Source organism: Lepidochelys olivacea (assembly GCF_965140295.1).
Source record: "Lepidochelys olivacea isolate rLepOli2 genome assembly, chromosome: 17".
In the NCBI taxonomy this organism is placed as follows: Eukaryota; Metazoa; Chordata; order Testudines; family Cheloniidae; genus Lepidochelys; species Lepidochelys olivacea.
Window position 1 is genome coordinate 17,747,517 of NC_140427.1, and position 14,875 is coordinate 17,762,391.

General features: G+C 42.8%; 1 protein-coding gene across 1 annotated transcript in view; it reads left to right on the top strand.

Moving 5' to 3' along the window:
* The window catches only part of CAMKK1 (calcium/calmodulin dependent protein kinase kinase 1), a 198,285-nt gene that overhangs the window by 135,508 nt on the left and 47,902 nt on the right, over positions 1-14,875 (top strand). Inside the window, exon 9 of the mRNA XM_084651110.1 lies at positions 472-560. Coding sequence (XP_084507236.1) covers positions 472-560 — 89 coding nt within the window. The remainder of the gene's footprint in view (positions 1-471; positions 561-14,875) is intronic.

Sequence of the window (14,875 nt, forward strand, 5' to 3'; positions counted from 1 at the left end):
ATGCCCAGTTCCCATTGCCTTCAGCTGGAGTTGTGGGTGCTCAGTCCTCTGAAAATCAAATCCTAGGGGTCAGATTTTCAAAAGAGCTCAGCTCCCTTTTAGACACCAAAGTAAATGGCCAGATTTTCCAAAGAGCTCAGCATGCTGGGTCTTTTGAAAATCTATCCCCTAAGTGTCAGAATGGGAGATGATGGAAGGTGAGTACGTTTAAAAATCTGGCACTTATGTAGGTACCTGAATGGGAGCTGAGCTCTTTTGAAAATCTGGCCCCCATTGTGTTTGCTGAGCACTTCTGTAAATCTGGTCAGAAATGACTTGCCCAGGATCATGCGGAGTCATGGACAGAAATAGAACCCAAGAGCTCTGTTTACTAGCTGACTGCTCTAACTGCTAGAGCACACTCCTTCTTCAAATAAAGAATATTATTTCCCGTTAACTGGGCATTTGGTAATTTTCCCTTTTTCCTTTCAGACCTGTCATGGAGGTGCCAACTGACCAGCCATTCACTGAAGAGCAGGCTCGGCTCTACTTTAAGGACATTGTCATGGGCATAGAGTACTGTGAGTACCAAGATCAGCTGCACCTTTGCAGAGCATTGCACTGACCTACATTCTTGTTTGAAGCCAACCTTTTCATCACTTGTGAACTGTCAGGGGAGTAAAAGGATACTCTCTAATCATATATGAAGGGGTTTGCAAGATTGGCAATGACCCGTCTCAGCCTGGATTTGTATGGGCCATATAACAGTTATTCAGTGGCAGCTGTTCTTTAAAGTGGCACTATGAAAACGATTAGCAATTTTTTTTTTTGTTAACTGTCTTGGATAAAAATTGTAGACTTTAATTCTTACAGCTGCGCCAAGCTTGGCTGAAGCCAGGAAACAGCCTTTGCAAAGACACAGGCTAAGAAAGTCAATTAGCTTCGGTTGAAGTGAATTTGCGCTGCTTCCAGCTGAGCTATGGGGGAAGAGCTTGCAAGTGGCTACTGGAGGGCTTCTGTCCTTGTCTCCTCCCTTTGGAATGCATCTCAGTGATTCATCATTACTCAGGGCTGTGACATGCAGAGAACATGCCACCTCATCACCTGCCATCACAGCTGGTGGCTTGTGTATTTCACAGAATCCTCATTCAGTATTCAGCATCTGTATATTTTTAATGGGCTATTGCACAATTTAATTTAATAAATCAAATATTGTGTTTCTCCCTCTAACCTGGCAGATGGGTTCCCAAGTATTTGGGGCCAGATTCTTATCTAAGATCCAGGATTGAGTACTACAAAAGGGCCAGATTTTAACCTTAAATGGTCATCAGGGAATTTCCCTGGCATAAGGGAACTGGCATATCACTGCTGGCATAAAGATAATGGAGACAGCCCCTGTGCCAGCTGCCCCACCCCGCATGTAAGGAAATGTTGGGGGAGGAAGGGAGTCGTGAGTAGTTGTGTAGGATAAGAGCAGCCTTTGACTGTCTAGCTCTTACTGAGACCAATGCACACTGCCCCTCAGGAATCAGGATCAAAGATCCATTTATGGATTCCTTGATGCTACTTCCTTTTCTGCACTGAGCAGAGATCTAGCATTCCAGAGCTTGCTTGCTCTGTCTAAAAGCTATCAGTTGGGTTTTTACACCAAACTCATCACCATGGTATCTGAGTCTCTACCAGATGGTCTCCTTACTTCCTTGTGATCTGCAACCTGGAGTTCATTATCTAAGTGCAGGAGGAAATATCTTCCTTCCTTCCTTCCTTCCTGGCTGGGGTTCTCCATTTAAGGCTTCCCTTTCTTAGCATTGACAGAGCCAGACTTCCTATTATTTAAATATTGCTGAAGTTTGCTCTATCTGTGCTGTCACAGGGAATGGTGGCCCTTCAAAACATGCCAGATTTACATCAGCTCAGGACAGTTACATCAGTATCTTTCTATTCCCTTGTATTTCCCAATACTTACTGGAGGAGTACCTAGAAACTGCAGATGCTGAGGTTACCAAGCTGCAGTTTAGTTTTCTTAAGGGCTAGAACTGTACATACAAATGGCTCTCTTAGATGTCCCTTTTCAGTGACTGGAATTAAAACGATTGAACAGTCTCTCTGGCCACTGCTGTACCAAAGAGTTTTAGGCATCTAACTCATATTGACTTCAGTGGGAGTTAGGCATCTAAATAAATAGGAGAATCTGGGCCTCAGAGAGTAGGAATGAAATCCTGGCTCCATTGAAGTCAGTGGCAAAACTCTTGTTAACTTCAGTGCAAAGGCCATAAGGCCATATACCAACAGCAGTTTCTTTCCATGAGACTGATAGTAATGGCTGTAAGAAGAACGAGGAGAACTTGTGGCCCCTTAGAGACTAACAAACTTATTTGGGCATAAGCTTTCATGGGCTAAAATCCACTTCATCAGATGCATGCAGTGGAAGATACAGTAGGAAGATAGATATGCACAGAGAACATGAAAAAATGGGTGTTGACATACCAGCTCTAACAAGACTAATCAATTAAGGTGGGCTATTATCAGCAGGAGAAAAAAAACTTTTGTAGTGATAATCAGGATGGCCCATTTCCAACAGTTGAGAAGCTGGTGTGAGTAACAGTAGGGGGGAAATTAGCATGGGGGAATAGATTTTAGTTTGTGTAATGACCCGCTTCTTTAGTAAGTGATATAATAATAAATAATACAGTTTTGTACATTTTATAAAACTTTTCATCCGTGGTTGTCAGTGTTTCACCTTGGGGTAGGTATTATCCTGATTATCCAGGATTTCACTGTAGAGGACGCATCTTACAGCCTTTACTCAGGTCAGTAGCTTCATTGACAACTTTAGTAAAGCGGTCTATGGGATAGGTTGTGTTACCCTCTCTCATATTGAATCATACCTTCCAATACAAGCTGTGAGTAGTAAGTGAGAGTTGAAGGATCAGACCGTAGGGAGACTTCTAGATATGTAACCTAACCTGTTTTGCTTCCATAGTCTGAAATGCAACATTTTCCACTGTTTCAACCATTAGGAAAATCTGTTCATCTTATTGAACCAGAGGGAATAATTTCTAATGCACTTCCACTGACCATATTTTAACAAAGCAAAGACATAGCCTTGTCAGTCTAAAAGAAATGTATTATCCTGTAATATGTACTTAGAGCCTTGTCTGTCTTCAGTTAATTGGATCTCAGAAAGACACAGGGAGGTCTACTGCTCTCCCCATAGGCTAAACAAAGCTTTAGGTTTTGCTTGGCTCTTTTACAGAAGATCGGGATCTGAAAGGATAACTGGAATGTGAATAGAAGAGGAGTACTTGTGGCACCTTAGAGACTAACAAATTTATTAGAGCATAAGCTTTCGTGAGGTACAGCTCACTTCGTCCCTAACGAGCACAGCAGGCTTTGCTGAGATGAAGGAAGATCATTCACAAGGCCACATTCATATCACATGCTGCAATACATTAGCTCTGTCTTCCACCTGAAACTAAACGCACCATACCAGCCTCTGAATGGAAATGAAAGAAATACTTAGTCATTGGGACTGTAGTTTGAGTTAAGGCTGCAGGGTCCAAGGCCATTTTGCCAGTAGAGTTTATGAGTTAGAAAAAATTGTAGTTTATATTCTGATAGTGCCTAGATCACTCCACAGAGATCAGGGGCCTGTTTTGCTTGGCACTGGGTGTGCACATAGTAAATGACAGCTCCTGCCCCAAAGTAGTTACAGTCTAAAAGGTTGCAGAGTAGCAACCATGTTAGTCTGTATCCGTAGAAAGAAAAGGAGGACTTGTGGCACCTTAGAGACTAACAAATTTATTTGAGCATAAGCTTTCGTGAGCTACAGCTCACTCCATCGGAGGCATACAGTGGAAAATATAGTGGGGAGATTTTTACAGTGGAAACTGCTCATGCTCAAATAAATTGGTTAGTCTCTAAGGTGCCACAAGTACTCCTTTTCTTTTTGATAATTGTTATGTAATTTGCTAGACTCAATCACCATGCAGCTGTTTTAAGCTCACAGTGTTCACAGCAGTAACTGCATCATTGCTAGTTGTGTCTTATTAAATTAGATATTAAAAACTGGATTGTCGTCACAAACTGGAATGTATTAATCAAGAACAATATGCTGCATGTTGCATGTAAGGAATCTTGTTTTAGATGGAAAATGACTGTATGACTGAATACAAGCCTGCCTATGACAGGCTTCTGAGTAGCAGCCGTGTTAGTCTGTATCCTCAAAAAGAACAGGAGGACTTGTGGCACCTTAGAGACTAACCAATTTATTTGAGCATAAGCTTTTGTGAACTACAGCTCACTTCATCGGATGTGTGTAATGCTGTAGAAATATTGGCTTAAGTTACTTATTGGTGCCTGTCACAGAGTGGGCTGGCCCCATAAGGAGAGTTGGGCTAGCCCCACCTGTGCCTAATTACCTGTTGCCAGTGGTTGGGTCAGGTGCCCATGTTTCACCCAGTGGCAGCCAGGGGTTGGTGCTTCTTACAGAAAGGAGCCTGCTCCATTGAGAGAGAGCCACCTGTAGGGAGATTCTTACTGGGATACAGAGTTAGAGAAGACCGGGGCAGAAGTTTTCCCTACCAGCCAGAGGCAAAGGCCTGGCTGGAGCTGTGTGCAGTGACAGGCAGGAGCAAAACCCTTAGGAGAGGCAGAGCAAACTGCTGAGCGCGTGGGGTGCCCCGATTGAGACAGGGATGACCTAGCATGAGGTTGCCAGGTGTCTGCTTTTATTTTCTTGATCTGTGTTGTTTTAGTAAACTAGATTCTGGAGTATCTCATATACACAAGAATCTGGGACATTTCCTCAGAGAACTGAGGTATTGGCAGGGTCTGATGCTAAATGAGATGAAATTCTGTTACAGTGCCCTTCCTGAATCCATGGTACAAGCCATCAGCATTTACCTTTCCTTGCCAGTGTGACAGTGATTGGCACAAGATTAGCTGGGCAGGAGTGACATTACAGTGGGTGACAAAAATGTCCAAAAACCATTGTTTTTTTAGTGTGTTTATTAATTTCATTTATTTAAATATAATTCCAGTTGCGCCTGTCTAAACTCTAGGCAGGGAGTGCATACGCATGTGTGTTTGTGCACACACAGGTAGATCCCAATTCAGCAATCTCTTAAACACATGCATAACGTTAAGCACATAAGTAATCCCATCCTTATTCAACAGGGCCCCGATCAAAGAAAGCAGCCCTATTCAGGAAAGCGCCATATCCACACGCTCAAGTGTAAAGTCATTTCCTGAACTGGGAGGGAAAGCCCTCTACCATGTGCTTAAGTAGCATTGAAGCCAATGGGAGTTAAACATCAAGTGCTTTGCTGAACAAAGATGGGGATGTTCACATTTTTAAAATTAAGCATGTGCTGCACTTAAGTGTTTTCTGAAACAGAGCCATGATGATGTATTGTGCACTTAGATAATGCATTTCAGTTGAGCAACTCAAAGAGTTTAATAAACATTATTTAAGCTTCACAACACCCCTTGAGTGAAAGCAACTGGTAAACTGAGTTGTCCAAAAGTTACCTTGACTTATGTAATGAGTCAGTAGCAGAGCTAGGAATAGAATACAGAAGTCCTGACTCCTGTTCCCCAGCCCTAATACCTGGACAACACTTCCTACCAAATATAGAGAACAAATCATTGTTTTTCTTTAATATTGGCTAACAGTGCTAGAACCCAGAATCCCTATAAATAGGAGTGGTACAACATTTCAGAGTCAGACCATCTTCCACCCTAAACATGGTTGGAAATGTTTAAAACAACACATGAAAAATCTACAGATTTGCTGGAGTAAAAAGAAAACCCCATTTATTTGCTTAGAGTATTTTTTATTTATTTTTTTTTTTTTGTATCTCAGGTACAGTGGGTTAGAGGTTTGACATCTTGAGTACAATTAGTAAGGTTTCTTCCAGGTTAACTTAATGCTAATTTTCTTGTCAATAACCAAGCTTTACATTGGTTTGCTGAATAAAGATGAATTGGATGTCCTGCAGATTTGCTTTGGCAGGTGAACCGTGGAAACCAGCACCAGGTAAAGTAAATAATAGAAGGAGCATGTTTTTTCCACAACTGTCAGGCTGACATCTCTTAATGAGAAATCTCTCTCTTGCTGGGAGCTGACATTTGGTTTAACAAAAGGAGGTGGAGGCTACACTGCATCTCTTTGCAAATTAGCGATGTAAGTGTGTGTGCATGTATGCATGTGCACGTTTGAGGTGAGGGTGAGAGAGAAAAGACTTGTTATATAAAATTGCATCAAGCAATCCATTTATCAATATGGGGTTTGGCAGGCACACAGTTGGCTGAAGTACTCTTTTGAAGCCTGAATGTTCCTGAAGTCCTTATTCGGGCAAAGCCCTAGGACTTCAGGATTCAGCCGTGTCTGCGTGTGTGTGTCTGTGTATTCAATTACTGCACTCACAAGACAGACATTATAATTTAAACTAAATTCTTAGTGAGTCAGAATGCTGATTCACTCTCCAGGGACCTACTTTAATGAATGAAGCTTTCACAATGATGTCATTGTTTGTTCAGTCTCCTTGGATTTGGAGTAGAAAGCATCATACCTTAAGGCAGTGGTCACCAACCGGTCGATCACGATCAACAGGTCAATCCTAGAGGATCCCCCAGTCGATCACGATCTCTGGTAGTGCAGCGGGGCTGCCACTAAGGTAGGATCCCTGCCTACCCTGGCCCCATGCCGCTCCCGGAAGCAGCCAGTGCAGCCCTGGGGGGGAGGCGGGAGCCACATGCCCCACCACTGCCGCCAGGGGCCCCAGGGACGCGTTGGCTCCTTCCAAGAGCGGCGGGGGGCCATGGTAGGCAGGGAGCCTGCCTTAGCAGCAGCCACGCTGCACCACCGACCGGGAGCCGCTGAAGGTAAGTGCTGCCCGGCAGCAGGCCGCACCCCAGCCCTGAGCCCCGTCCCGGAGCCAGCACCCTGAACCCCCTCCTGTACCCCAAGCCCCTGCCCTGACCCCACCCCCTGAGCCAGTACTCTATACCCCCTCCTGCACCCCAACACTCTGCCCCAACCTGGAGTCCTTTCCTGCACCCAAACTGCCTCCCAGAGCTTGCACCCCTCACTTTATGTCGGGGGTGGAATGGAAATTAACCCAGTGTCCTCCACACAGTGCAGTGGTTGATTGCTACGCTCATCCTACTCTCCTTCCCGGCCCCCCCGAAGTGACTGTGTTTCACTGGTACCAAATGGATATAGTGTAAATGTTTGTGGCATACTTTAGGAGGATTGTATTGATGTAAAATGTTTTTGTAATTGTATTTGTTACTATTAAATATCGTAAGAGTTAAAAATATTTTAAGAGTAAATTTTACTTAGCATGAAATTGAAAGGAGACCATTCCCTCTTACTCTATGTAAGAAAAGGTCCAGTAGAAACACTGGCATGCCATAGCAATTTATATAACATCTTCCTCATCTCACTACAGAATTAGAGATTTTGGCCTGTATGTGTTTACTATAGATGGGTTTAACTAGAACCTCAAATGTGACCCCCCTGAACCCTTCAAAATTTTAGGGTGAGGTTGGGTTCAGATACCCAGATCGGGCCCAAACTCTACGGTTTTAATTGAGGAACTCGAGTCAATTAGCTTCATTTTGTAAGGGCCTGACTCTGGAGTCTTTACACAGGCTAAAGTTCCATTGGCTGCAGTGGGAGTTATGCCATAGTAAAGATGAACTGCAGGATTTGTCCCTTTGCACTTCATCTGCAAGCATGATATTAGTTTTATCTGGATCACAAAAAGCTGGAACAGCTGCAGTTGCTGTGAGTGAAATGAAGAAAATCCATTCTTTCTGCCACTTTTGCACTAGGAAATGTAAAGTCTCTCTATTGATTGTATTAAGGAAAACCTGCTTTGCTTACTATGTGGCAGGTCTACTATCCGCTCAAGGGAACCCCTGTCATCTGTTAGTTGAACCAGTGGGTCAGAAAGAGGAACAGGAAAGGAAAATGAAGTGCAGCTAAAATCATTGGGAAGGTACTTTTCCTGCAGTACAGTCATACAAAGCAATTCTCAGTAAACTCCCCCACCAGCATCTGGAGCGCTGCGCCATATACTAAACCCAGAACAATATGTAAATGCCTGCAGTGCTGATCGAAAGCTGGCTTTTCCAGGATAAAACGTATCTTTCTTCTGTACTATCAATATGTGACTATAATTCCCTTTATCTTAAAAGGGGAGTTAAGTAAATATATCAACAGAAGAGTCAATTGCAGTGGATTTGTTTTAAGAGTATTCTCAGGACTGTTATCAAGTGACAGGTAAATTCAAACGCTGGTGACATGGCAAGTAAAAGCCCTGGTGTACCCATGGTCTTGTTTTGGATTTTGCAGCTGCATGTTCTGCATGACGCATCTGTTGTGTGGGCTTTTGCAAATGTGGCTGTAAGCGCATAATGCACATGGAGAAAGGAGGATGGTCTTGTGGTGAAGACACTGCCATGGAACTCAGGAGATTTGGGTTCAGTTCCTGGGTCTACCACAGACTCCCTATGTGACCTTTCTACGTCACTTAATCTCTCTAGGAATCAGTTCCCATCTGTAAAATAAGGAAAATAATCCTCCTTTTCTCCCATTTCTTGTCTGTTTAATTTGAAGACCCATCTGGGCAAGGACTGTCTTTTACTATGTGTATACACAGCACCTAACACAGTGGGGCCCTGGTTTCAACTGGGGCCTGTAGGCACTGCTGAAATATAAACAGTAAGAACATAGCCAGTACTTGTGGCACCTTAGAGACTAACCAATTTATTTGAGCATGAGCTTTCGTGAGCTACAGCTCACTTCATCGGATGCATACTGTGGTTGAAGTGAGCTGTAGCTCACGAAAGCTCATGCTCAAATAAATTGGTTAGTCTCTAAGGTGCCACAAATACTCCTTTTCTTTTTGCGAATACAGACTAACACGGCTGTTACTCTGAAACATAGCCAGTGTTTGTGTGTATTGTAATAAATCTATTACGTCCTGTTTCTCCCGCCTCTCATTAAATGTTCTTCCCCGACCTTGCTAAATGCCTGTAAAATGTTGGTTTTAGTGTAGGAGATTCTGGCACTTATGCCTAATCTGTGACAACTGATTTTGCTTATTCTATGAATTCAAAGTTTCCAAAGATCTCAGCTGCCAGAAGTTCTCATTATGAAGTTTTGTGGCCATATTTTCAAAGAAGCTGAGTACCCAATATGCACTCACTGTGCTGAGCTCTGTTGAAAATCTCGCTGTGTGTCCAGGGGCTAATCCCTCCTGGAAATTCTGTCCCAGGTGACTTGCTCAAGGTCATAAAGCAATTCGGTGTTAGACTAGTGAATGGAACCCAGAAGTCCTGATTTACAATCCTCTGCACTGAACATTAGGCTAAGTAAAAAACGTGTAAATGGTCACAGGAAGCAGGCTGTCTCTTAAATGTAGCCTACTGGTATGTCCACTTCCTTTGGATCATCCTTGGTGTCTGTGGAACACTGCAAACTGGCATAGCAGCCTTGCTTCAAAGAACAGCTTTTCATTTTAAGCTTTATCGGTTGCTGCTGCAGCTTCCTTGGTAGAGTGTTAAATCATTTCTCCACTACAGGGCTGATGTGAGGGTAATACTAAACAGACTCTGCAGCAGCACCATATGGATTGCTTTTGCCCTTGAACAGTAACAGGCTTCTGTTTTAATCAAATATAATTCAGCACCAGCCTTAGTAAATAGCATTATGTGCTAATATGTTGCAATTTTTTGTAATGGCGTTTTGGAGAGTTAGTAATGAAGTGCTCAGGCCCTAGGATTTCCAGCAGGGAGAGCAGAGAAGGAAGCTGTTTTAAAAGACAATGGTGAATAATCTCCCATTTCCCCCCTCCTGCGTTTTGCTGCTGGTTGGTATAGATGAACAATTCCCAAATGTCTGCTTTTGAATGACAAGCACAGCCTGTTTTAGTGTCTGAAAGTGGATGTGTTTAGAAATGAGGGGAGAGGGGGTTCTCATTTAAAAGGTGAGTTTAGTGTTTGTGAAATGTGCTGTATTATCACCCCTGAAAGATGGCATGGTGATGGGTTCTGTAAAAGGACCAGAACAGACTGATGTGCTCTTTTCATGCTTCATTAGCAATAAGGAATGCAGGAGACAGGCAGAGTAGTAGGAAAGAGATCTGGATTAAGTATACACAGAGGGAGAAACCTGTGTTTATCAAATAGCAGCCTGACCACCAAACTAGGTTCCTCCTGAAACCTGACCCTCTTTTTCGCACAGTCAACCTGTGGAACTCATTGCCAGGGATGTTGTGAAGGCTAAAAGTATAACTGGGTTCAAAAAAGAATTAGGTAAATTCATGGAGGATAGATCCATCAATGGCTATTAGCCAAAATGGTCAGGGATGCAACCCCATGCTCTGGGTGTCCCTAAGCCTGTGACTGCCAGATGTTGGGGCTGGATCACTCAATAATCGCCCTGTTCTGTATATTCCCTCTGAAGCATCTGGCGTTAGCCTCTGCCAGAAGACAGGATAGTGGGCTAGATGGACCATTGGTCAGACCCACTATGGCCATTCTTATGTTATTATGGTCTCCAGTCCCACTCATCATAGCACAGTGCATTCATTGGAAGAGTACCACCTACAGAGGCTGCCCTGCAGCACCATAGGTCTGTGACACAATTTTTTCAGCGTTCCACAATAATAGAACTAATAGAATAATAGAATAATAATAATAATAGAATAATAGAATTGTGCAGCACAATGCAATTTACAGTTGTATTTCCCTTGGGAATAGGCCCACTAGTGTGGCACACAGAGTGAATGGGGTATTGTTGGATGCTGATCTGGCTGGAGCACCTACAGAGGTCTGAGGAGGATTGACAGCAAGGGTTGTATTTGTGATATTTCCTACAAAGTGAGTATTCACCCACGAAAGCTTATGCTCCAATACGTCTGTTAGTCTATAAGGTGCCACAGGACTCTTTGCTGCTTTTACAGATCCAGACTAACACGGCTACCCCTCTGATACTTGATTCTTGAGAGTTTCTCATTTTGATGTCATTGAAGTAGCACTCTGACCCCAGTTCAGAAAAGTATTTAAGCATCTGCTTAACTTTAACACACATGCTTAAATGCTGTCCTGAATATGGATGCTTTTCTTCATCAGGGCCTCAGAACACAGACATCCTGCTGATCTCCTGGACCTTTCTCAATGGGAACTCTGTGTCTGGAATGTTTGCAGGATCAGATTCTTGCTGATATGAGTCAAGAACAGCAAAATGTAGCACCAAACCCTTCCAGCATTTCTGCATTAAAGTCCCTCTGTGTCTTTTCAGGCCTATCATTCAGGAGCATAGAGACATCTGTCTTGAGGAGCTGGTGGAGTGGGCAGTGAAGGAGGTGGAGGAGGGCAAAGTTGAAACAAATAAACCAAGAGTTTTGGAGGGATGTAAGCCAACCTGGAACTGATATGGGTTAGGAAAAACTTTCCATATGGGCAGGTTGTCCCATCAGTGCCTGCTGCGTGGTTATTTGCACCTTCCTTTGAAGCAGCTGATACTAGCCACTGTCAGAAAGAGTATACTGCAATAGATGAACCATTGGTCTGATCCAATATGGCAGGCCTCATGTTCTTATACTAATGAATGGTAGCCTTAGATTTTCAGCGGTTTTGTACTATATATCCATAACTATGATTCCTCACTGCTAACATCAATTAAGTGAAAATACTTTGTTTTAAAAAAACATTGAAAGCCAAGTTTGCAAAAGTTTGGGTGATTCAATTTTATGAGGCCCACGTTTAGACACCTACGACCTGATTTTCAGAGTTACTGAGCATTCAGCTGCACTGATTTCAGTTGGAGTTGTGGGTACTCAGCATCTCTGATGATCAAGCTCCAAATTAGTAGACATGCTTGAACATTCTGTGCCTCAGCTTCCCCGTTAGTAATACTTGCCTCTCTCATAAGGGCTGTTGTGAAATTCAATTAATGGATGTTTATAAGGTGTTTAGAGATTCCTGGATGGAAGATGCTATAAGAAGGATAAGAATTATTATTAAGATCCAAATGGTGCCTGAATTGCTGCTTACTTTCTCACAGAAGTGAAGGATGACTCTAATAAAACTGAATTTACCTGAGAGCTCCAGAACCAGATTTTCCCCCAGGGGCTCTAACTGTAATACGGACAATGTTTCATTTTCATTATAAGAAAAGGAGGACTTGTGGCACCTTAGAGACTAACCAATTTATTTGAGCATAAGCTTTCATGAGCTACAGCTCACTTCATCGGATGCATACTGTGGAAAATACAGAAGATGTTCTTATACATACAAACCATGAAAAAATGGGTGTTTACCACTACAAAAGGTTTTCTCTCCCCCCACCCCACTCTCCTGCTGGTAATAGCTTATCTAAAGTGATCACTCTCCTTACAATGTGTATGATAATCAAAAAGGGGGAGGGGGGAGAAAACCTGGATTTGTGCTGGAAATGGCCCACCTTGATTATCATACACATTGTAAGGAGAAAGAAAGGGAGTACTTGTGGCACCTTGGAGACTAGCCAGTTTATTTGGGCGTGAGCTTTCGTGGGCTACAGCTCACTTCATCGGATCCACAGTATGCATCCGATGAGGTGAGCTGTGGCTCACGAGGGCTTGTGCTCGGGTGAATTGGTTGGTCTCTAGGCCACAAGTTGGCCACAAGTACTCCTTTTCTTTTTGCGAATACAGACTAACATGGCTGTTACTCTGAAACCTGTCATTGTAAGGAGAGTGATACTTTAGATAAGCTATTACCAACAGGAGAGTGGGTTTGTGGGGGCGGGGGAGGGGAGAAAACCTGGATTTGTGCTGGAAATGGCCCAACTTGATTATCATGCACATTGTAAGGAGAGTGATCACTTTAGATAAGCTATTACCAGCAGGAGAGTGGGGTGGGGGGAGAGAAAACCTTTTGTAGTGGTAAACACCCATTTTTTCATGGTTTGTATGTATAAGAACATCTTCTGTATTTTCCACAGTATGCATCCGATGAAGTGAGCTGTAGCTCATGAAAGCTTATGCTCAAATAAATTGATTAGTCTCTAAGGTGCCACAAGTACTCCTTTTCTTTTTGCGACTACAGACTAACACGGCTGCCACTCTGAAACCTGTCATTTTCATTATGAAGCAGTATTGATTTATTTTTTAAATCAGGTCCGTCAGTTAACATTGAGACAGCAGCGCAACTTGTACGCAGGGAGCTTGTTGTAGTGAGCAGCCAATCTCAACACTAAAGAGCTGAACAATTTCCAGCCAAAATGAACAGCTTAAACCATTTGTTTGAAGTCTTTGACAAATCATCTGCTCTGGGATTTTTTTACCAGGAAACTGTGTTCTCATTGGCCCAGATCTATATTGATTTACACTACTTTAGGATCAGACCTATTATCTTTATACTGGAGTAACAGTGAATGCACTATTTGGCTGTCTCTGAGACTCCCTAAAGTGGTTGTTGCACTCAGGATCTTGGGTATGTAGAAGGAATGTGATCAGGTTACAGCTCTACTCACTCTACTGAGGGTAAAGATCAATCAAAAAGGTTTCTCAAAGCCAAGTGCCGTGGTATGGTCCAGAGAAAAGACCAACTGGTTTATGGCTAGTTAAGCAATTCTTCAGCTGCTGAGATAAGAGAACAAGTGTCTCATTACAGCATTTGTCTCTACCGTAGCTGAAGATGATCTGTTAATATTGGATTCCTGTCTGCTGGACCAGGTGAACCACATCAGTTTGCAGCGTAGGACTAAAATGTTAACTGCTTCATATCAGCCTGGAAAACCAGCCTCAGTTCATACCAGTATACAGCAAGCAGTCGGATCTGTTAGGGAGAAAATCATTATTTATTCATACCAACGTGAGCAGAGGTGCTGGCCTGAAAGTGTGCTCTGACTTACTGGGTGGGGGAATGCATGTTCAGGACAAGCTCAAGATGCCCTGAACAGCTTTTATAAAGCGTGCAGTCACAAGCTGAAGTAACTTCCTACCAGTGCTGCCTACAAGAAAAATGGAGTGAATGTTGAGGCTTCTGCTGATTCCCTGGCTAGACACCTCACATATGTCTCTGGGGGGACTGGGAGAGTGCTGGTAAGGACTTCCTATAACAGGTTTAGATAAGAACTAGTATTTGTTTTTGTTAAGTTTATTTTGATGAGTGTTGATTTGTATGTTCTGTACATCTTTCTATACAATATGTTCATGCATCTCTGCTGTCTTGTTGTTATGTATGTTTAGTTCATAGTTCTTAATACTTAGAACCAAGAAAAGCTAGTATTGTTAATTTTCCTCACCTTGTGGCTGACATTTCTGGTGATAATGAATAGTAGGCTTAACATGATTGCCTTTAATTCCAACCACTATTACTTGTGTTCACAGGGATCCAGGAGACAACCTAATCCTGAGCACTTTGTACTGATGAAATAAAGGGTTAATATGGTGCGAGTGTAAACTATGCAATTTAATTTTACTGTGTATAAATATCATCAACTCCCTTGTTGTGATCTGTCTGTGGGTCTTCAGAAGCCAACAGTGGCACAAATGTATGCTGCTTGTGCTATTGTCCTCACTATATGATAATCAGGAGCTTATCTGAAGGTTGTTCATGCTAATAAACCCTTTGTTTTCAGGGCAGTTGGGACAGGATGTTTAGCTTTTTCTCTTGAGCTTTCTCTTTATTTCTCCATACTGTGAGGAGACAACTCCAGTGTTTCCTGTCATTGCAGCAGCCTACAGCCCTGGCACTGCAGCAATTTTTTGTGCTGGAAATGCAAATCACACCAATTTGCTGAAGTTTTGCTGCAAGCAAAATGATACTCAAGAGAACTGTTATCCAGGGTCATTTTCTGTTCCAAAAAACTCCCCCTCTGCAGTCTGTTTAA